The sequence below is a fragment of the Typopeltis vanoorti genome, chromosome 13, assembly GCF_054136105.1.
Source record: "Typopeltis vanoorti isolate ZY-2024b chromosome 13, IOZ_Tvanoo_1.0, whole genome shotgun sequence".
Lineage (NCBI taxonomy): Eukaryota > Metazoa > Arthropoda > Arachnida > Uropygi > Thelyphonidae > Typopeltis > Typopeltis vanoorti.
Window position 1 is genome coordinate 107689394 of NC_143561.1, and position 25355 is coordinate 107714748.

Sequence of the window (25355 nt, forward strand, 5' to 3'; positions counted from 1 at the left end):
AATTATGGACACCCTTCAATCCTTTGAACAGACGTACAGATGGTGCAGTGGGTCAAATTCAATTCTTAGCATTCCAGTAGTATTAAACCACCCAGAAGGCAAGACAGGGTGTACACCAAGACAATAGCACCCACAAGTCGTTAGTGGCTGTGATTGGTTATTGGTTGAAGGAATCCAACTGAACGTTCTCATTTGTCATGAGGTGCTGTTTTTTGTTTTCTGGAGTTTTATCTGTTTTGCATGCATGAAATGTGAACTGACATGTTTAGGACACTGATATAGACAAGTTTTTAATACATAATTTTATATAAATAATTTATAACTTTTTTTGCCCATATTTACAATGGGGAAACAGTGTTGATGATCTACTGAATATTCCATTTTCTACAAGAGCTTGTGCAGATTTATGATTGTAGTTGAAGGAGGTAAGCCTCCTCTTCCAAATGTACTGATCATGCATAGAAATGTAAAAACTGAGTACATGAGACACCTCTATTTCACAATAGATGTTTAACACATTGTCCTCCATTCTATGCAGATTCAATTGATAAATTACAGTATTCAAAGTTATCCTACAATCAATTACATTGGACCAATTAGGATGAGCACTGATGTACTATGCACACTTGTTTTAAGTGTGCATAGTACATCAGTGGTACTATAGTACCACTGATGTACATAGTACATTTACTTTCATAAATCGATAAAAATGCAATCATATGGTCAAATTAACGTGAATTTTGTAATGTGGGTTGCATAAGCCATACAACAACACACCCAACCAAAATGGGCACATATATATATATATTCAATATTATACATTGAATTGTTACATGGAGAGACTTCACTTACTTTTCCAGTAAGGGAACTCATATTTTCCATTCCCAAAACCTGTATTAATCCTGAAGATTTGTCATCCTACAGCAGTTTAGGAAAGAAAAAAACAACCTTAATAAAAACTGATCATCATATAAAGAAAATAAAAATCCAAATTAAATGTAGTGAACTGCATTGAACAAAAAGGACAACACAATTCCTTATGTACATAATATAATTAATATAACAAGGTAGATGTATTTTATAGATTTATGTTCAAATACACAATGAAAATGCTGAAGCTTATTTAAAAATTGTTTATGGTTTGTGAAAACTAGAATTTAAGACAGTCAACTGGAGTAGAACACTCATAGTTTCCATTCATAAAAATTGAAATACAGTGGAATTCCCTTAGTGAGCATTCCATTTAAAATTTATGAAAGTATACTTGAGAAGAAGCTTAGAGTTTCATTGCAGGGTGTAAAACCACTGCTCTGATTATGAAGGGCCCGAAATAGCACGAAAAAGTTCCATGTTTAGTATCTAGAGCAGGGTTTCCTATCTAGGTAAATAATAAATAGAAATGCAAGAAAAAAGTCATGTGTGTATTAGAGTGAAGAGATAGCACCAAAGATAAAAAAAACTCTATTGAGTGCAAGAAAAAAAATAATAATAATAAATAGTTCGGAAACTTGATAGAGAACAAGCAATAACTAGGCTGGCATGAAGTAGAATTCTTGGGGTGAGTAACAGTAATCAAAATACTGGAAGTGATTTTAATTTCTTCACATCAACAATAGAACTTACAATTTAATGTAGTAAAAACTTTCCTATATATGTAATAAGGTTTAGCATTCTCAGGGAGAAATTCTGTAATTTTATTCCAGTCAAAGAATAAGAAGCTTCACTGAACTCTTATAGAACTTACTCTATACAATGTTGGCAAACATTATTAATTTCAATAATGTTTACTAGCCGACTGAAATGAAATATATAAACATAGAATCACTGTGAATAACTTATTATACCTAACAGTAAAAATATGAAATTCATGCCCTTCAAGGAATCAGAAGAAATTATGTTTAGTGACTCTTCATATAAAAACCGTAGCCACAAAACAGCAGGATACTTATTATTATTAACTGACACCTCTAAGGAGTACAAAGCCTCATCGAGGGAAGGAAGGCACCTACACCTCTCCATCTCCACCACTTAACTCACCAACCATCATCATCATCTACATCAATGCCATCACTAGTATTTTTGTCTATAAATTACATGTATTCTCAAGGCCAGTTTGTCTGTATGCAGGATGAAAAACCTGAGTTTCCAGGAAAAAAACCCTGCTACCTCCGTATAAAATCAGCTAACTCGCCTTCAACTGAAAAAGCCCATATAAAGATTCCTCTCATCACGACAAGAATCGAACTCAGGCCTTTTCCAATTGAAAGGTGCTAAGTACAGTCATTCTTCCAATTGTGCTATGGAGGCATTTATATAGAGACATCTATATAATCTATAGAGATTATATGAATTATATATTTAGTTTAATCCTTTATCCAAGTGTAAGCAAACAAAGTTTGCATCTAAAATATTTCAGGACTGGGGCAACTCGTGGTAGAGGTGGTATGACTTCACATCACCGGCAAGTGATGTGAAGTCATACCGTCTTTGCCACAAGTTACTCCAGTCCAGAAATTACTTTAGAAACAAACTTTGTTTGCTTATATATATTATATATATATGTTAAAGTTACCAAGCTATTTTAAACCTGGTTTTACCCAAGGTAAAATACTTTCTATATATCTATGTATATATATATATATATATATATATATATATATTAATCTATAGAGACATGTTCAATATCAATCGGAGAAAAAACCCTGCTACCTCTGCATGAAATCAGCTAACTTACCTTCAACTGAAAAGCTCATATAAAGATCCCTCCCGTTACGACAAGAATTGAACTCGGGCCTTTTCCAATCAAAGGGTGCTACATACTGTCATTCTTCCAATTGTATTGTGCTACGGAGGCATTTATATAGAGACATCTATATAATCTATAGAGACATGTTTAATATCAATGAAACTGCCATCAGCATTTTTGAATCCTAAAAATATTACTAAGAAAAGTGAATTTCTATTCTTTTAAGATATTTATGAATATACTGAAGTCCAGATTATGCAAGTACCCAAATGGACTTCATGAATGAGCATCGCAAGAATTATAAAAGGAATTTCTTTATTTGCATGACTGCAATATTATTTCATTAAGATAAATCCAAAGAGAATATAAATCATCCAACAAAATTAAACTATTACTATGATCAAATGCATGTTAACAAGTAATGAATAAAATGTGCTCGTAGGAGATGAAATACAATATGTTAAAGACTTAGCTTTAACAGAGTTTACAACATAATAATAATGAGTGAAACATATTAGACAAAGTAGTAACTTTATTGAAAATTAGCAAAACAAATATTTTGCACACAAACCAACATAACATCAGTGTGTAGCAAAGAAGCAATTCGAAGAGAGAATACAAGGCAAATACAACAGTCGGTTAACTTTTCACAGCAAGTCCCACATGCTACAAGGATCATCAAATTCCAAACATGTACCCTTAGGGATTGCACATGATTCTGTGATGGTACAATATTAAAAGTTTACATTATTACTAACATTCCTATCAACAATTTTAATATAAATCAGTCTTATCTGTCAAAACTCCAAGATTTCATATTTTACATTTCAGTCTTCTAAGTGCATCAATTGACTTAGTTCTTGATCTTCCTCTGAGTCTTTTTTCTACTATCCTGGCATTGAACATCTGCTTTGGTAATCTTCCCTATTCAATTCCATATTTAAGTAACCATAAAACCTGAAATTAGCTCTACTCACATATTCTTGAATACCAACAATGTCCTAATATATTCATTTCTAATATGATTCTGCCATCTGTTCACAATCCTAATTTTTCTCAAACTCCCATATCATCTCAAATCTTTGATCAAATATTTTATTTCTAATCTGGATCAAAGATCCATACATTAATAGTTTGAACACCATCTAGTTTATTGTTTTGATTAATTTCTCTTATTCCATATAAATTTATTGCCAAAGATGCTAATTTAGATATATATGCAGGTATGGGACTTTTGGGATGTAGAGGTAATCATTCAGATTAAATTCAGACAATGCTAATGCGATCTCTCAACTTTCTTTGAAAAGACATTTCAATTTAAAACTGCTTCTATGGAAAAGACAAGTAGCATTCCACCACAGTTAATGTATCCCACAAAAACACTATGCTAAGTGAAAATGTGTTAATCAAATATAATAAGCGATGAAACAAAAATTTCAACTCATCCAAACTTTAAAAATCTTTACTACATTTTGCCAGTTAGTTTTGAGTCAGAATAAAATTGAATTTCATATTGAAAAGAAGAACATGTAAGAAAGTTTTAAGCGAATAAAAGAACTCCCCAGTGTCAACCCTGTAACTACTTCTCAATGGTTTTAAAGTCTCAGTCATATCACTTCTCCTTCTTCTATCCACTAAGCTCTGCAGTTCCACATTCTCTCAGTCGATACTCATAACTAACATTGTACAGTCCTGAAACCATCTTTGTTATCTGCCTTTGTACCCTTTCCACAGTTAATTTATCCCCTTCAAATCTTAGGGACCAAATCTGAGAACAATAGTCTAAGTGTGGTCTAATCAAGGTCTTATACAACTGGAACAAGTAGTACGCATGGATAGGCTTAGGTGTTCGTCAGACATGTTGTAATAGGTTTCACGGTATGATCTGTTAAGATCATACCGTGAAACCTATGAAAGTTAAGAAAATAACTATTTATTAACTTAAAAGCAAATATTTTGCTGGTATTATATCCAGCATCTTCAGAGCACACAACACAAAGTTTGTTACAAATGCAAGACAACCACAATCCAGTGTAACAGTGGGGCTAGTATAAGTAATTGCAGCGTGCAACAAAAGACTAAAGTCCTAATATGGCACCATCTAGGTAAAAAAAAAAAAAAATCCCCATAAAATAGATAACACACTAAATGCTACCCATAAATCCCCTCAATCTACCACAGAAGACTACAACAAAACCATCACCATCCCATACATTAAAGGCACATCTGAAAAGATATCTAAGGTGCTTAACAAACACCAACTATGCACAGTATTTAAACTGTATGTAAAATTAGCAACTCTCATCCGTTCATCTAAGGACAAATGCACTCCTTTATCACATCCAGGAGTCTATGAAGTGCCCTGTTCTTGCTATCAAGCCTACTATGGACAGACAGGAAGAAATGTGGACATCCGCCTCAGTGAACACAAAAAACATATCCGACACTTTCGCTATGGTAAGTTGGGTCTGGCAGACCATGCTTTGGATACCCCTGCACAAAGGATCAATTGGAAAGAAACAAAAGTAATGCACAGAAGCTTCTCCAAGTCAGAGAGGTTGTTCCTGGAATCAACAGAAGCCTTAAAACATACTCCAAACCTTAACAAGTATGGCTGTATAAATCTACCAAAGATTTGGGAGTCATCCTAAGACCAAATTAATATTTATTACTTTTATTTTATTTTATATTTTTTTCAAACTTTCTAAGACTATCATTTGGACTACTATTTCAAAACTTGGAACTTTTTTTTTTTTTTAACCTAGATTGCGCCATTTTAGGACTTTAGTCTTGTATTGCATGCTGCAATTCCTTATACTAGCCCTACTGTTACACTGGATTGTGGTTGTCTTGCACTTATAACAAACTTTGTGTTGTGTGCTCTGAAGATGCTGGATATAATACCAGCGAAATATTAGCTTTTAAGTTAATAAATAGTTATTTTCTTAACCATCTGTGTTCTTATCATACCGTGAAACCTATTACAACATGGAACAAGTAGTGACAGCACAGTGCTAAAAATCACTCAACAGGCATGCAATCAGGAATGCATATCCATACTTGAAGTAGAAAAAGCCATCAAAAGCCTGAAATGTGAAAAGGCATCAAAAGTACATGATATTCGACCAGAAATGCTGAAGTATGGAGGTATAAAAGTCTTGCAGTAGCCGCACTGCATAGTTCAGAAAACCTGGATAGTGGGATGAATTCCAGATGATTGAAGCAGAGCTCTCATAGTTACCCATATACAAAAAGGGAAATAAAACTGAATGCAAGAATTACAGAGGTATTTCCCCTACTGAGTGTTCCTTATAAGATTTATGCAAGTATACTTGAGAAATGACCGAGAAGGATTGTGGAAGGGAAACTTGGTGAAGAAGAAGCTGGATTCAGGTCAAATAGAGGCTGTCAGGATCAGATTTTCACTTTATGAGAGATAATCGAAAAATTGTAAGAATATAACAAAGATCTGTATTTAAGTTTTTTTTTTTTTTTATTTAAGATACCATATAACACTACAGTTATATGGTATCAATGAGGCATTATATCAAGCAATACTTAGTCTTTATTTCAATTGTAAGTCAGCAGTTAGAAATGAAGGAAGTATAGGAAGATGGTTTGATATTAAATCTGGTGTCAGACAAGGATGTGCATTATTCCCTCTGTTATTCATTATCTATATGGATCACATTACGAAGTGGTATTAAACCTGATATAAAAATTGGAGATGTTAATCTGAGCTTTTAATTTATGCAGATTATGTATTTTTAAATAAATCTAGTAATAAATTTGGTATGAAAATCAGCAATAACAAGACAAAGACAATGAAAATAGGCAGAAATACTGAAAATATCAATTGCATTGTGAATGGAGAACCTATAGAACAAGTAAAATATTTCAGCTACTTAGGCACAATTTTTAGAGAAGATGGTAAATTCTTCTACTTCTGCAACTTATCCCACTTAAGTAGGGTCGCTGTTCTCAGTGAGTTTCCTCACTGAGAAACCTCATCTTCCTGTCTCAGGCTGTAACCACATCCAAGTTCTTCATCCTCAAGTCCTCCACCACCAGCAACCTCCATCTCTTCTTTGGCTGCGCGTGCTTCCTCCTCCCCTTCACATCAATCTGCATGACCTTTCTTCCCACATACTCATCCTCATCACATGATCAAACCATCTCAACCTTGCCTCATGTATATTTGCTCCTAAGTTCATAACTTTCACCGTTCCACTTACACAGTCATGTCCCAGACGATCCTTTCTGGTCACACCGCACATCCACCTAAGCATTCTCATTTCTGCTAGCTCCATCCTGCTTATGTTATTTTTCCTCCAGATCACAATTTCCATAGCATACGTCATAGCTGGTCTCACTACATTCCTGAAGATTTTGCCTTTTAGAGTAATCGGCACCCTCTTATTGCATAGCACTCCAGCCATTCTCTCTCTCTCTCTCTCTCTCTCTCTAGTTCTTCCATCCCACTTCCTTCTCAGCCTCTCCATAGTCTTACACTGTTGAACCTAAGTATCTAAAGTCCCTAACCTTCCTGATGACATTGACTTACAGCTCCAGATCTGTCTCCTGGCTGCCATCACTTTGCAACACATATACTCTGTCTTACTTCTGTTCAGTCTCATACCTCTCTCTCTTCCAGTACTTTCCCCCACTTTTCCAGTTTAGCTGCTACTTCTTCCCTTGATTCTGCACACAGCATGAAGTCATCTGCATACAACATTGTCCAAGGTGCATCTTCTCTCACCTCCATCACAATATTAAACAGGAATGAGTTAATGCTGACTGTTGATGCAAGCCAACTGTCACATGATGAAAACTTTCTGTCTCTCCTAGGTAGGTCCGAACTCTTGTCTTCACATTTCTGTACATCTGCTGCACCAACCTGACATATTTCTCCAGTATATTTTTCTCCCTCAGACACCTCCAGACTTCTTGCTTTAGCACTCTATCGTACACTTTCTCCAGATCAATAAATACCAGATGTAGCTCCCGTTGTTTCTCTTGAAACTTTTCCATCATCTGCTGTAACCCAAAGATGGCATCAACAAAACTGGTATGGCAGGAAGTCAACTGAACAAATTTATATGGAATAAGAAAGAAATTAGTCAAAATACTAAATTAGCTGTATACAAGACAGTGTTCAAAACCAATTTTAACTTATGGATCTGAAAGCTTGGTTAGAAATAAAACGCTTGACCAAAGACTAGAGACTGCAGATATGAGACTCCTGAGAAAGATTAGGGGCATGAACAGATGGCATCCATGGCAATATCATATTAAAAATTAGGATATTAGAAAAGAAATTAATATTGTTAGCATCCAGGAGAGGAAAGATTAGCAAAACAAATGTTCTCTCCAAGAAAAAAGACTGAGAGGAAGACCAAGATATAGGTGGAATGATACAGTAAAAAGTGCCTTAGAAGACAGAAATATAAAATCTGATAATGTTGGAGTCTTGACAGATAAAATATTGATTTGGAAGAAAGTTGTTGATAGGAAGTTAGTAATGATGTAGTTTTTAATGTAGTACTATCATAATATCCTGTACACCCCTTGATGATACATGATGATTGCTAATATAACTATAAAACATAATACAATGTTTTAAAAGATTTAAAAATAATGAAATGTTTTAAAAGATTTTAAAATAATATGATGTATTTAAAAGAAAATTATGAGAAATGTTCGAACAAGGTATTTTGCAATGACTTTTGTTTCCTTTCTTTTTCGCTATGTATGTACATCTCTTAGTAACAGCTCAAACTTGTCTACATATTGAAGGACTTGCATTTTGCAATCAACAGTAATCAATATTCATAAAGTTGTTCTCAAGTTTCAACATTGGGCCAGAGCAGACTGCTACCAGGCAGGACCCCAGGTAGCAGATAGGGGGGAAAGGCCATCAGGCATGTTGGCTAGCATCTGCACTCCAGATGAGCAAATATAAATGGCATCTGTACTTCATGTAAGGAGGCCAAAATGAAACACAAACCTGTTTAGCCTGCATGGTGTTTTAAGCCTAAAAAATCCTCCATAATGACCACACACACACACACACACACACACACACACACACACACCAAAAAGAATAATGCGGCTCAGACATCACCCGGAATAACAAGGTTCGTGTTTGTGGTTTAGGCAGAGGGCCACAAGTGAAAAATTGGCTGCAGTCTCCAATACATATGCATACAACATACCACATAAGAACAATGAGAGAAGAAGCAAACCTTCTAGATTTGGAAGAAATAAAGGAAATTAAATGGGACATCATTGGACTCAAATAAGTAAGAAGGAAAGATGAAAACATGCACATAAGAAACAATGGACATGCTCTACATCTACAGAAACACAGAAAACAACAGAAATGGAGCTGACTTTCTAATTCATAAACAAAGAATACAACAAACAATAAATATACAAAGAATGTCAGATAGAATGACCCAACTGATTCTGAAAAAAACGCAAGATATAAAATTAAAATCCTTCAAATATATGCACCAACAGCAAGTCATGAAGACTATGAAATACAAGAATTTCATTAAAAAATGGAAGACCTCATGAACAAAGAAAAATTCATTATACCTTAATCATAGGTGACAAACTCAAAAATAGAAATAAAATCAAATGCACAAGAACTTCCAACAGGAAAATTTGGACTAGGAGACAGGAATGAATGCAGAGAAAGATTAATTGAATCTGCAACCCAAAATCAACTGAAAATAACCAACACACCTTCTTCAAGAAAAGACCTAAACAAAGATGAACATGGAAAGAACCAAATGATATAACAAAATGAAATAGATGATATCCTCCAGAATGAATATAATCAAAGATGTAGGTGTCTTAAATAAATTCAACATAGGAAGCGACCATAGAATGCTAAGAAGAAGAATAAGTATAAATACAAGAGAAAGAAGAAAACTTATACAAAAGAAAACAGATGACTCCATAATAAATAAAATGCATAAAGAAAATAGAAAATTATATCAAGCAGAAATAATTAAAAGAATATTGGAAGCAAAAGAAGAAAAAGATTTAAATACTCTAAACCAAGATATAGAAATAATTATAAAGAGCTTAAATAAGATAAAAAGAACTAAAGAGAAAAAGCAGAAACTAACAAAAGAAACTCAATTGAATAAAAAAAAAAAAAAGGGAGAAACTTAAATCAAATAGAAAGACAGAACTAAACTAAACCATCAAAAAGAATAAGAAAAGAAATAAGAGAAGAAATAAGAGAATAGAAACAAAGAAATTTTACAGTAATTTATATAGCTCTAAACAGCCCAATCAAGACATTGAAATCCACTACAACATGGAAGTACCATTAATATTGATTGAAGAAACAGAAAAACTCTCAAAAGAAATACCAAATAATTAAAGTCTGGAACCATATAAAATTACAGCAGATATGATAAGATATGGAGAAAGATAATTACTAGAAGATTTATTAAGAGAATTTTTAATAAATGCTTTATAGAATCTAAAATCCCAGATGACTGGAACAAAGCACAAACAGTCTTAATATACAAAAAAGGAGATCATACAGATCTAAAAAACTACAGACCAATCTGCCTGCTTTCACTTATGTATAAAGCCAATAGGATGAAAAATAAACTAGAGGTCGCACAAACAAAAGACCAAGTAGGATTCAAAAGTGGACATTCAACTAATGACCACCTCAAATTATTAACCAGATAATAGAAAAAACGAGGAATATAACATACCACTTTGAATAGCATTTATTGATTATGAAAAAGCATTTGATACAACATAAAGAACAGTAATGAAAGCAGCACTAATTAACCAAGATATTGAAAAACCATACATACAACTAATACAACATACATACCAGAATGCAAAAAGTAATATACAATTAAATAATTTCATCATCATAATTATCATGCTTTTTTCTCATTTTTCTTTGTTTGTCTTTTTGTTTTATTGTCCAGATTTCACTTCCATACAATAGGACTGGTAGTGCTAATGTATTTGTTTGTTTGTATTGTAAGATCTCTATGTTGTTTCAAACTAGTTCAAAAACAAATATCGTTTATATTTGCTTTTGAACTAGGTTAGGTTTAAATATAGTTAATTACTGTTAGTTTTAAATATTTTGCAATTTCTAGGTTTAAATCTTTTTTTTTTTTTTTCATATGTAATCATACATTCTAGGTAGTTAAATGAATTCACCTGTTCTAAAATCTTATCTATTACTATTTTAGTTCTTACTGGATCTTGTCATTTAAAGGCCATCATTTTTGATTTTTCTGTTGATATTATCATTCATAACCTTTGGCTATCTCATTTAAATGTAAAATATCTTTCTGTAAGTTATCTTCAGAATTCGTAATTATTATCTGATCATCAGCAAAAAGGAGAGTGTTTAAGTTCACAACAGGAGAAATGGAAATTTTTATTCCATTTTATTATTATTTCATTATCATCCTCAAATTCCTGATATATACCCTCTAGGGGGTGTACAGGATATGATAGTACTACATGAAAAATTTACATCATTACTAACTTCCTACAATCTACAATTTTCCTCCAAATCAGTCTGTTAAATGTCAAAACTCCAATATTATCAGGTCTTATATTTCTGTCTTCTAAGGCACTTTTTACTGTATCAGTCCACCTATATCTTGGTTTTCCTCTGGGTCTTTTTCCTGCCAACCTGGCAGAGAACACTTGTTTTGTTAATCTTTCCTCTCTCATTCTGCTTAAGTGACCATACCACATGAGATTAGCTCTGCTAATGCATTCCTGGATGCTGACAATAAAGTTCTTTCCTAATATCCTCGTTTTTTTAATATGATATTGCCATTGATGCCATCTGTTCATGCCTCTAATCTTTCTCAGGACTCTTATATCTGTGGTCTCTAGTCTTTGGTCAAGTGTTTTATTTCTAACCCAGCTCTCAGATCCATAAGTTAAAATTGGTTTAAACACTGTCTTGTATACATCTAATTTAGTGTTTTGACTATTATTCCATATAAATTTATTCAGTTGACTTCCTACCAACGAAGCTTTGTTGATTCCGTTGTCTATTTCCATATTTAACTTACCATTGTCACTAAAAATCGTGCTTAAGTAGCTGAAATGTTTTACTTGTTCTATAGGTTCTCCATTCACAATGAAGCTGATATTTTCAATGCTTCTTCCTATTTTCATTATCTTTGTCTTGTTATTGCTGACCTTCATACCATATCTATCACAACAGTTATTCAATTTAGTCAGAGAATCTTGCAGACTTGTAGCGGATTTATTTAGAAGTATAACATCATCCGCATAAAGCAAGGAGCTGACATTAACATCTCCAATTTCGATATCAGGTTTAATACCACTTTCCTTCATAACGTAAACCATATAGATAATGAATAACAGAGGTGATAATGTACAGCCTTGTCTGACACCAGATTTAACATTAAACCATCTCCCTGAACTACCTTCAATTCTAACTGCTGACTTACAACTCAAATAAAGAATAAGTATTGCTTGATATAATGATCCACTGACACCACACAACTGTAGCGTTTTGAATAGCATCGCTCTTGGCACCTTGTCAAATGCTTTTTCCAGATCTCCAAAACTTAAATACAGATCTTTGTCATATTCCCATGATTTCTCAACTATCTGTCATAAAGTGAAAATCTGATCCTGACAGCCTCTATTTGGTCTGAATCCAGCTTGTTCTTCATCAAGCTTCTCTTCCACAATCCTTCTCAACCATTTCTCAAGTATACTTGCATATATCTTACCAAGAACATTCAGTAGGGAAATGCCTCTGTAATTCTCACATTCAGTTTTATTTCCCTTTTTATATATGGATACTATGAGAGCTCTACTTCAATCATCTGGAATTCGTCCCACTGTACGACTTTTATACCTCCATAACCTGAGCATTTCTGGTCGAATATCATCTACTCCTGGTGCCTTTCCACATTTCAGGCTTTTGATGGCGTTTTCTACTTCAAGTATGGGTATGTATTCCTGACTGCATGCCTGGTCAGTGGTTTTTTACCACGGTGCTGTCATCACTGCTAATTTTATTTAGCAATTTTTTGAAGTAATTACTCCATACTTCAAGGATATCTTTTTCTCCCGTTTTCATGTCACCTTTATCATCTCTAACTCCTTTTACAGCACATTTTCATCCATTTCTAAGCTTCTTCAACAATCTCCAGAATATCTTACCACCTTCTTGATATTTATTTTCTATGTTCTTGCCAAAGTCCTCCCATGACTTGCGTTTAGCCAGTTTTACACAGTGTTTAGCTTTCTTATATTTGTCTCTGTATTCTCTAAGAGCAAAAGCTGATTTATTTGCCAGGAACTTTTGATATGCTTTCTTCTTTTCCTTCACTGCCTCTTTAACTTATTGTGGAGTTCTGATTTTTTCTATCCTTGCACACAACCTCACCACATGCCTCTCTGCCTGAATCAATCAGTGTTTTCTTCAGAGCTTGCCAATGAATCTCCAAGGTTTGGTTCCTACTCTCAAACTCTTTCATTTTTTCTTGAATAATATCTGTGTATTTTAGTCTACAGTTCATATCTGAGAGCTGCTCAACTTTTACTCGCTTTAAAACTTTCTTACATGTTCTTCTTTTCAATATGAAATTCAATTTTATCCTGCTCATTTCCAATTTCAAATCCTCTGTACACTCTGGTGTCCTGCACCAACAGGAAAATATCACTATCAACAATAACACAGTCAATGAGACTTCTTATTGCTTGCCTCTTCTCTCCATATGAATTTTTGCACCTTTTTATGTTAGAATATTGTATTAGTAATAACCAATCCATGTCCTGAGCAGAAATCCAACAGGTATTTGCCATTATTATTGGCTTTGCTCTTTTCTCCAAATTTTCCCAAAATAGTTTTGTATGTCTGACAATCATTTCTTACTCTGCTATTTAGATTCCAAACAAGGACCAAATTTTCCTTTTTCATTGTGTCAGTTGCTTTCTCTAAAGCCTCAAAAAATTCCTCCACTTCTACCTTAGTAGAACCTTCTGTGGGACCAGAGGCACAAATAAGTCATTGTCCAGTTCTCCATTCTGATATTTGCCCACATCACACTACTTGCGACTGCCTGCCATTCAAGAAGATTATCCTCGTATTTAGTGTGTTGAATACTATGGCTATTCCTTCTTTTCCTTGATTGTCATTGCCTGAATATAACATTTTATATTTATTTCTCAGAAAGATCTCACCAGTTTTTGTTTCAGTCACCCCTATTACGTTGATTTTTTTTTTTTTTTTTTTATGTTGGGCCCATATACAGGAGGTTGGCTGGTCAACCTATAGTACATTAGTACCCTATATGGGTGGTGGGGTGCGAAAGGAGAAACTTGTTTACATTTGATTTGAACGCCTGTATGTTGTATTTCTTGGAAATACATCTGGGGGAAGACTGTTCCCTAATACTGCAGTAGTGGGATGAATGAGGAGGTAAAGAAACTTGTTCTGTGGGTTTCGAGGCGTACTGTGAAAGGATGTTGGAGCAGCTGTACGTGTTCCAATGGGCTTAGTACAGGGTGGGGAAATTATTGATGCTATTTCAGATGAACATTTCCCATGAAATATTTATAGAATATACAGATTGTGGAGACCAGGCTTCTATGTGAAAGTGGGGGGAGTGAGTTGGTGAGGGATGGGTTATTTATTAGTCTAATTGCTCTCCTCTGTATTGAGTCAAGCATTTTGAGGGAGCTTTTTGGAGCCCCACTCCAGATGTGAGAGCAGTATTTGAGAGCTAGGGGGAGGGGAGGATTTGTGACTTGTATAGTGTTAACAGCTGTTTAGAGGTGAAGTAGCATCTTGAGCGAAGGAGGAAGCCTAGTTTTTTGGAAGCTGAGGATACAATGGTTGTGAATGTGTTTATGCCAGGAGGGTTGATATCAAGGTAATTCCGAGAAGAGAAATTTCATCTTGTCTGAGAATTTGAGTGTTATCGAAAACAATGCTGGCGGAAAATGGTTCTTTTTTGTGAGAAATAAGACAGAACTGGGTTTTACTAGCATTGAAGTTGATGAGGTTATCTGAGCTCCATTGGTGGATGGCATGGAGGTCGGAATTAAGGTGGTTGATGTTCTGTGGGTTGAGGCGAGTTGTGTAGAATATGGTTTGTCAAATGAAAGAGAGGAATGTAATGTGCTGTCATTTGCAAAACTGTGTATTGGGTTAGAAGTCAACTGAAGTAGGTCATTGATACACAGAAGGAAGAGGGTCAGTAAGAGAACTGAACCTTGTGGGACCCCAGCATTAGTTGGATGGGGAGAGGATAGGGAGCCGTCTACCATCACATAGTGTGCGTCCAGACAGGAAGCCAGCAATCCATCTGCAGAAGTCCTGAAGCAGTCCAAATGATGGGAGTTTGCTTAGTAAGCCTTTGTATCAGACTCGATCAAAGGCTTTGGAGATATCGAGTGCAACTACTTGGGATTCACCGAATTTCTCCATGGCGTTTGTCCAGTGATGGGTGATGTATGAGAATAGATCTCCTGTTGAACGTCTTTGACGGAATCCGTACTGGTGGTCGCTTAATAGCCAGGTCCTTCAAGGTAGATTAGGAGTTGAGAGTTGATGATTTTCTCCATTACTTTAGATAGGACTGAAGTGAGTGAGATAGGACAGTAGTTAGATGGCAGTGATTTGTCACCCTTTTTAGGAATGGGTTGAATATATTCTGGTCGGTTTTTGAACAATTTGTGTGTCATTAGTGACTGCAAATGTTTCAGCATCTCTGCCTGCAGGATCTGTATAACTGGAAGAGGAAAGCCAACTGGTGTTATGGACGTTGAAATCACCCAGGAGGATGATTTCACTGTTAGGAGAGTGGGATTGGAGAAAATCAACTTTTAAGAAGAGGAAATGGAAGAGTTCAGAGAGATTGGTGGTATTAGGAGAGCGATAGAGACCGCAGATGAATTTGACTGCATTGGGGAAGGATATCTTCAGTCAAAGAAGGTCGAAGTCGGGTGATTCTAAGTTAGTTGCTCTCTGGCAGGGTATGTCAGAGCCGATATATGCACAGACGCCACCCTTGTGTCGAAAGGAGTTAAATAGTTAGGAAGGTTGAGATGAATAGTGCTAGGTGAGATTTGAGTTTCTGTTAAAAAGAGTAGGTGGGGTTTGGTGGACTGCAGATGGTAGTGGATGCTATTAAGGTTGGTGTTGAGGCCACGGATGTCGGTGAAGCAGATATGCAAGGTTCTGTGAGGCATGAATTTGACCACAAGGATCTTGCACGTTTCCTATGCAGTGCCTGCATACTGGTGTCCTTCGTGGATGCTAGTGGTGTCACTTGGTTTTTGTACTAGTTTGGATTGTTTGTAGTCTATCACCCAACTGTTGTCTCCAATTTGGCGTTTTTCTTCTAGTTGTCTTTGGAGTTGGCATCTTTGTTCTCTCTGGGCAAAGGTTGAATCAGGTTGAGCAAGTATGCACGACTGGGGGCAAGTGTCCTTTAGCTTGTTGTTTATCGCTGCTATAAATTTGGTCGTGTTTATTAGAGTCACAGGTCACTTTCACGAGACATGGAAAGTTCATTCCATCCTTTCTTTTGTTAATGGGTCCGATAGGATGGCATTTGAAGATATTTCTGGGATTGAAATTGCATTCTCCTGCAAGTTTGCCGAAGTTTTCTTTTAAGGATTTACCGTTTTCCATTGGAAAGTTCAGGATAACGGCGTTGAGTTTAGATCGGTAAAAGGTTTGTGCGCCGATTCATTTATTTTCACGCAGGAAATATATAGCCAGTTGCAACAGAAATCGCACAATATACCCTTTTTCCTTTCTTTGACTTCAGTTTCACAGCCGCGGCACTTTGTAATGTTATTCGGTTTGCTGGTGATCGGTGATGCTACGCTGACGGGACTCGAGGTAATCTTCCGTTGTTGGCCGCTATTTTTACTTCGCACGGTAGGCATAGCGCTTTCACATGGCTGTTTTTTATTTGTAAAATATTGCAGACTTAATGGACTATGGGTACTTACTTACTGAAGTAATCAGCTGCTTAGTACCTTCTATTACTTTTCCGTTTGCTGCTTATTTTGCACAAAAAACAGTTATTACAATTACGATAAAATGTGGGAGCACAAGTTTAACATTACTTATTCACAGGTGCCACCTGAGAACTAGAAGATCTGGTACTTATCCAATTCCTCAACTAGCTCCATTCTTTTGCATTCAGGCTTCTTATATTGATAGTACTGATCTTGAACTCTGGTAAAGTTGAGTTGGGGTAAGTTTCCAGTAGCTGACCTGTTTGCCCTGGTTCCCTGGCGAAAACAATGGGGGCCTTTTTTTAACTGGGTGATGCCCCAGCCAGCATGAAATTCTTTCATTTGTACCATCATTTGAAATTTTGGTTTAAACCAATAAAAATACAATTTGGTCAACTAAATCCCAAATTGCCAGCCTATCCTCGTACATTCAGTATCCAGATGGATACCTAACAGGGTGCACCATGAAAAGGTGAGGATTGGACGTTAGGTCAGAAGCCATGGTCGGTTCTCCATATTCCTTTGAAGGCTATGTTATATAGCTCTCGGATATGATAGTTCATAATTTAATCTTATTTGTATTTGATTATTTTCATATATACTTATGACAGCTTTTAGAATAATATTATTTAGTATTTGTCTTTCTGAAGAACAAGATGGGCAATTAATGGTCAAATAATCTAAAAGCAAAAATTAAAATAGACAGAGGAATAAGACAAGGAGATACAATGTCACCACCAATAGTATTCAATGCTTGCCTGCAAGAAATATTTAAAAATCTAAACTAGGGGGAAAAAAAGGTATCAGAATAAATAGTCAATATCTAAGCAATTTAAAACTTATAGATGACATTGTACTATTTTCTAAAACAACTGAAGAGCTAAAAGAAATTATTAAACAATTAAGTACAGAAAGCAACAAGTCTGGTCTCAACATAAATATTGATAAAACTAAAATAATGTAGAACAAAAATACAAATTACAGCCAAAAGATAGAAATAAATAATAGAGAAATAGAAAACATAACTAAATTCAAATATCTAGTTCAAATAATTAACAGATAGAAATTGGGAACATGAAATAAAACAAAGAATAAACCAAACCAAGGATGGAGACAATTTGAAAAATTCAATAAAATTTTTAAAGGAAACATACCTATCTATCTAAAAAGAAAAACATATGAACAATGCATCATAGTTGGTATGATGCATTGTTCATCATATGGAGCATCACAAGACTAGAAAATAAATTAGGAGCTGCATAGAGAAACATGGAAATATCAATGTTAGATATAAAAAGAATATACAAAGTAAAAAACAAGATTAAAAGACATCATTAAAGAAATAAAAATAAAAAATGGAGATGGGTAAGACACATTGCAAGACAGGGAGACAACCATTAGACAAAAACTGGCACAGAATGGCAAGTACAAGAAGACCTGTCAAACCATCAACAAGGTGGGGAGATGAACTACATAATTCAATGGGATACGACTGGAGCTTATGGACCAGAGACAGAGAAATGTGGAAAAATATGTAGCAGATCATTGTCTAGCAGTGGATGGATAAGAACTGATTATTATGATGAAAGTTTCGACAGCTTGAAACAATGATTCAAATTGCTTTCAAATTATGTCCTTTTTTCTGCATCATCTTGTTCTTCAGAAACACACTGTTCATTGATGTTAATGAGGTCATTATCACTCAGTTCTTCTGAATCTGAGTTTAATGAGGATAAATAAGGCAAGGGTTTGCACTGTTGTCTCATTCCAAAATCATATGCAATTATTGCATCAGGGCCGGCGGAAACAGGCATGCAGTGCATGCCTGTTTCCGCCGCTACGAAGGGGGCGCCACCGCTGGGGCACAGTTAATAAGTTCATTTTTAAGAAACAAAATTTTTTCATAAAAACAAAAAAATCTTAAAATGATCATATTAAAATAAATAAGGCTGGATACACCGAATAAAAATTTTAAAAAATTGTATGTTGCTGCCTCTTTGATCAGCCGGCTGTTTACAATTTTGCAGCGAGAGCAGGCTAAATGCTTGCCTGCATAATGTTGTGTCTACTGCAGTCTTTTCGAATTTTCATACAAAACATTTGTTGCTAGTTAACCAGTCATATGGTACTCATCTCAGTAGGCTACCAACAGTAGAGCAGTGCGGCTATTATTTCGTCTCTGTGTTGTGTTGTGTAATAATTTCTTGTGGGTGTAAAATAGAAATGGAATCAAAAATTAAAAAAAAGTTATCCGGTGCACAAAATCGTAAGCGTCATGATGCAGATATTAAGAAACAAACTGGGGGCTCTTAATAAATTTGTTAAAATATTCTGATGCAGATTGTAACCAACTCAATACATCAGAAATCATAGTTGAAGAACCGTGCACATCATCCAGTTTGCATGAAAGTACTATTGAACAAGATAACAAGACCCATGATTTAAGTGAAAAACAGTTAGGAGAAGATTTAGTTGTAGTTGACCACGAAACTAACACATTTCGTGGTCAACGGATCTGTAAATTTAGATCCAGGTGAATGGGGAAATATTGATGAAAAATTACGAGTTGTTTAAATTGAAATGGGGCCTGTTCAAAAGAAAAATATAATATATCCCAGAGATACATATGGTCGTAAATTTGGCAACACGTGTTATAATAGAAAAATGGAAAACAGGGAATTCATGCCAAGAACATGGCTCCTTTGCTCCGAAACTTTAAATTCTGTTTTTTGCTTTTCTTGCAAACTTTTCGCACCTACTGAATCAAGTAGTCTTGTAGAAGTTTATAACGATTGGAGAAATGTAAGTACAACTTTGCATAGACATGAGATTAGATTAACTCGCATGAAAAATTTCTTAAAATGGAAGGAACTTGATAAAAATTTAAAAAACAAAACTACTATTGATTTCCAGACACAAAGCATGTATGAAATAGAAAAGAAACATTGGACGAGTGTTTTAGAAAGCTTGATTGAAATTACAAATTCCTTGGTAGCCAAAATTTAGCTTTTTGTGGATCATCTGATAAATTATATGAAAGGAATAATGGCAATTTTTTAAAATTAGTCTAACTGTTTACGAATTTCATCCCATTATGGAAAATCATGTTGAAAGGGCCCTATAATGAAACAATAGAGTACACTATTTGAGTAAAGACAGTCAAAATGAAATATTGGGAACTTAAGTAATGCAATCAGGGATACAATTTTATTATCAATTCGAAAATCTAAATATTCCATAATTTTAGACTGCACACCTGATGCAAGTAAAACAGAACAAATGACCATTATTATTCGCTTTGTTTCCAGTGACAATGGAATTGTCAAGATCAGGGAAAACTTTTTATGTTTTGCAGATATATCAGATTCCACAGGATGTGGTTTATGTGCAACAATAATGCAACAACTAGAAAAATTGAACATTCCCAATGAAGATATATGAGGTCAAGGGTTATGACAATGGGGCAAATATGAAAGGAAAAAAATATGGGCTCCAAAATTTGCTTTTGAACAAAAATCCTCGAGCTTTTTACGTGCCATGTGCTGCTCATACTCTAAATTTAATCATTAACGATGCATTAATAATATTTTTTGCAATTATTCAAGAAATATATAATTTCTTTTCATTCTCTTACAAACATTGGCCAATCCTTTTAAAGTTCGTAAAAAATTTAACATTGAAACAGACATCAGAAAGGCAATGGGAAAGTAAAACACAGACAAATCAGTCCTTCAGAACACACAGAATTTACAGACAAAAAATACTTCTTGTTGTGGTGGTGGTCGGTAGATGGCGCTGATGGGAAAGTAAAATTAATGTAATCCGTCCTCTGCAATATCAGTTAGGAGAAATTTACGATGCACTTTTTGAAATTTTAAATAATGAAAATTTTAATAAAGAAACTCAGCATGAAGCACAAACATTATGTGCTAAAATAAAGGACTACAAATTCATTTGCTTTCTTATAACTTGGCATGATTTACTTAACAGAATAAACCCTGTGAATAAAATGCTTCAAGACAAAAATATGAACATTACACTTGCTTTAGAATCTATCAAAAACTTAAAAATATTCTTACAAGAGTATCATCGATCAGATACAGATTTTAAAGAAGTTCTAAAAACAGCAAAAGAACTAAGTGAAGAGGTGGATGGAGAACAAGAATTTAAAACTGGTATGGAAGTTCAATTGACGAAAGAAGACAAAACAATTTGACTATGAGCATCATGACGAAACGCCACAATCACCAGAAGATAATTAGAGTGAATGTGTTTTATACACTTCTAGACGTTACAATGTTTTCGTTAATAGAACGTTTTGAACAACTAAAAGATATGATAATTTCAATTTCTTGTATAGATTACTACAAATTAATAACGAAGATTTACGAAAAAACTGTGACGATTTAGAGATTCTCTTGAAGGATGGCTCCAATAAAGACATAAATGCAATAGAACTATATGACGAGTTATGTACTTTCCGGGATATTTTTCGGAAGGATAATTCAAAACCCTTTCGATATTCTTAATTTTATTGTGTCCAATAATTTATCTTTCCCTAACTTTTCAATTGCTTTAAGAATACTATTAACCTTACCTGTTAGTGTAGCGAGCGGTGAACATTCCTTTTCCAAGTTGAAATTGATTAAAACCTACTTAAGAACAAGTATGTCACAAAAAAGCTTGTTGGTTTGCCGTTAATAGCTATTGAAAATGATATGTGTGCATAATTAGACGTTAAGACCATTATTTCTAATTTTGTAAATGCGAAATCAAAAACCCTAAATTTTTAATTTAAAAAATTTCAAGTATATTTATGTAATTTAATTTATTTTCTGTTATTCTGTAAAGATATTATTTTTTGAATACTTATATTAAATGTTCTAATTATTTCTGAATTCTTTTCTTATTTTCTCATCTATCTTGAGTTTCTTTTATTTTCCTAAAAGATAGTTCCACTTATAAAAATTATTAAAAAGTTTTTAATAATTTTATAATTTTTAATAAGTTACTAAGAATTTAGTAACTTGTAAAATGCAAGAATTTTTTAAACTTTAGTTCAAATAAATTTTAACTTTAATTAAAATTCATTTTAATTTTGTTAGCTCATTCAGGTCTGTGAGAAGGCTATAATCCCTGTATCATTATATTCAACGATTAAAGTGAAGTGGCTTTATCAAAATTTCCTTTAACTTTTGAGAATTTTTTGAATATTCCGGTTTTTAACGATTATCCTGCCTAGTCAACACCCCCAGTTCATTACATTTAGCGAACTAACTTGTGGCTATTCTGTCAAAATTTATTTAAGAAATTACAAATAATTCAAATTTTTATTATCGTAAAAGAACCACACACGCCCAGATCGTTACAGGGGCGCTTAGATAGAAACAAAAGCCTAAAATGCAAATAGCAGCTGGAGTAGATGATAATCAACCAGAAATGCTTGCACATGGAAGTATAAAAGTTAAGTGATGATGATTGATGAATGTGAGAATTAGAGAGTAATTTCTCACTAAGTCAAAGCTAAGATTTATTCAAACATATTTAGAAGAAGCTAAAAAAATTTAGAAGAAAAACTTGAAAAAGAACAAGTGTTCAGGACAAACAGAGGTTGTAAAAATCAGATTTTTACAACCTCTGTAAAAATCAGATGAAAATCTGATTTTTACAACAAACAATTGAGAAGCTGTGGGAATACAATAAGGATTTGTATATAAGTTTTGTAGATCTGTAAAAAGAACATAACAAGGTGTCAAGGACAAGTTGTTCAGAAAGCTTCAATTATATTAGTAAATGGAACATTATATAGAATAATGCAGTCTGTATTTAAGTTCTAAGTCAGCATTTAGAATTGAAGGAAATAAGGAAGGTGTTTAGATGCAAAATCAGATGTGAGGCAAGGGAGCACACTATCATTGCCACTCTTATTCATTATCTATATGGATTACAATTATAAAAAAACAGTGGCATTAAACTGATTTATATATAAGAATCAGTGATATCAAACTAAGTTCTTTGGTTTATGCAGATGATGATGTATATCTCCAATGCAGGTTTCCAGGATTCTTTGACTAAACTGAATAGCTGTAACAAATTTGGCTCAAAAATTAGTAATAAAGAGATAAAAACTATGAAAATAAGCAGACATGAAAAACTTCATGTCTGCTTATTTTCATAGTTTAGGCATAATTTTTAGTATAGATGGCAAATTAAATGGGGAAAAACAAGAGAAGAAGCAAAGCTTGTTCTCTTGTCTTGCTCTGTATAATAGAGAGTTCGTTGAATTGTATTCCTCTGTATAGTAGAGAGTTCGTTGAATTGTATTCCTCTGTATAGTGGAGAGTTAGCTGAATAAATTTACATGGAAAAAGAGAGAAATTAGCCAAAGCACTAAACTAGCAGTATACAAGACAGTGTTCAAAGCAATTTTAACTTGTGAATCTGAGTCAGGTTAGAGAATGGAGACCATTATTGGGCTCTGAAAAAAAATTACACTGGTGAACAGATGATATCAATGACAGAATAACAATAAAAATAAACATATTAGAAAATAACATGGCATTATTAACATTCAAGAATGTGTTTAGAGAACTAATCTAAGGTGGTACAGTCACTTAAACAGAATGGGAAAGTAAAGGTTAGCAAAATGACAGAAAAAAGATCCAGAGGAAGACCAAGATCTAGGTGTACTGATGCAATCAGAAATGACAGAAGACATAAGATCTGATAATACTGGAGTGATGGTAGACTAATTTGGAAGAAGACTGACAGGACAACAATAATGTAAACTTAACTATGCAGTACTGTTATATAATCTATACCTAAATTATATATCCTATGTCAGCCTGCTAGGTGAGTAGTTATACTCTCCAACCAACAGACTGGGTTCAAGTCCGACCAAGGGCATGGATTTTTTTTTATTGTTTCTAGGTGGAAGATGATTTCATCACTTGGTGTAGGTGGGAGCTACAAAAGGTACCTTTGAAAATACATCATATCAGGGAAATGATGATTAATTATCTACCTGATAATCCTTCTGGCATATAGCATACTTGCTGTTACAGGTTGTGTTTGTCTCTCTTTAAATTCCTTTGTTCCACAATGATGATGTGGTGTTAGTTTTGAAATGAAATATTTTCTGCTAAATTTTTAATAACTGTTTTTTATGATGCATTTTAACAGTTGTGAAATTCTTGAAGATGGGTTGGAGGGGAAGCAAAATCACAGAACAAAAATAGAGATCTTACAATGCATAATAAAGACCCTCAAGTTAATACAAGTCCATAAAAACTCATATTTTATGTTAATGAATATGTTAGGTTTCATGATTAAACAGGACATGCTTTTTCTAAGAAAACAGTCAGTGAGTTAACATATTTTTCTTATGCTTGGACAAAGTCCTGAAGCTTTTAAAGTCTTCTGAAAGAGTGAAGACTGAGAATCTGTGTGTTTATCATGTTGTTTGTTTTCTCTAAAATGCTTTAACATGTTTTATTTCAAAATGGAATAGGTAAAGGAGTTCCTTCAGTGCTGCTGGCTTTTTTTTTTTTTTTTTTGAAGATTTCTTTTTGAGGACAGCTGGTCTCCACTTTTATCAATCACTGACATCTGGGTCTAAGGCTAACAATGATTTCAGAGACATTGGGGGGGGGGGGGGGTATGACAACTTACATCTCACAGTCTTACACCTTAACAGATATATTACTATGTGAAATAGTACAATTTTTACAATCGATTTGAGTTAAGGATTAAAAACCCAAGATTCTGTGAGAAAAATCCTGTGTAAATCAACTTACTCAAGAACCAAATAAAAAAAGGTCTACATAGTTAGAATCACATCATTATATAACTATCTTTCTACTAGCACTAAGAAACAGATGCCATTTCTACAAGCACATGTTCTGTCAATAAGTTATATTTACTCTGTTCAAGGTATAGTTCAAATTTTATGTGTGATCTTATCTAACATAAATTCAGCAGAACCTGAAACTTAAAAATTTGCTATATCAATCTGGTTCCATACCTTTACCAATCAGTTAAATAATAACACTATATCCACTTAAATAGTGTTTCAATGAACCTAAGTAGACTTTGAGAGTTATTAACTTGTAAAAGATAAAACAATTTTCACACTTCTTTATGAAGTAAGACTACTGACTTTTCTAAAAACAACATCTAAAAGCAATTTGGTATTGCTTTTCTTTACTTACTCTAAAGAGTTTAATGACATCAACAATAAAAAAGAAAAATAAAGTAGGATTTTCACCTAAAGCACACATGCTGCAAAAGAGATATTCTCACCTCATAACTTTTCAGCCTGATGAAATCTACAGCTATTGGAGCAGAGCCATCTTCAACATATCGTGTATACTGCTTAATCTTATCCAACAAATCAGAAAAGAATTTATAACCTCCTTTTAAAACACATAATGCTGTAAAAGGCTGCTCCTCAAAATCCTGTGCAATGTTGAGAGCTAACCTCTCAATCCTGAAAAGAGTTCAATATACATTCGAATTTAAAGTATTGAACAGTAAATGCAATTAAGTATTTCAACTATGACACAGAACTAATCACATT

The 25355-nt window shown here is 34.0% G+C and overlaps 1 protein-coding gene across 4 annotated transcripts in view; it reads right to left on the reverse strand.

Moving 5' to 3' along the window:
* The window catches only part of LOC150100446 (hypoxanthine-guanine phosphoribosyltransferase-like), a 137070-nt gene that overhangs the window by 86461 nt on the left and 25254 nt on the right, over window positions 1–25355 (reverse strand). For all 4 annotated transcript variants that reach the window (XM_090403148.1, XM_090403146.1, XM_090403149.1 and 1 more), the window contains exons 3-4: window positions 25079–25265; window positions 853–918 (exon numbers count right to left, since the gene is read on the reverse strand). In XM_090403148.1, the coding sequence (XP_090259274.1) occupies window positions 853–918; window positions 25079–25265 (253 nt within the window). The remainder of the gene's footprint in view (window positions 1–852; window positions 919–25078; window positions 25266–25355) is intronic.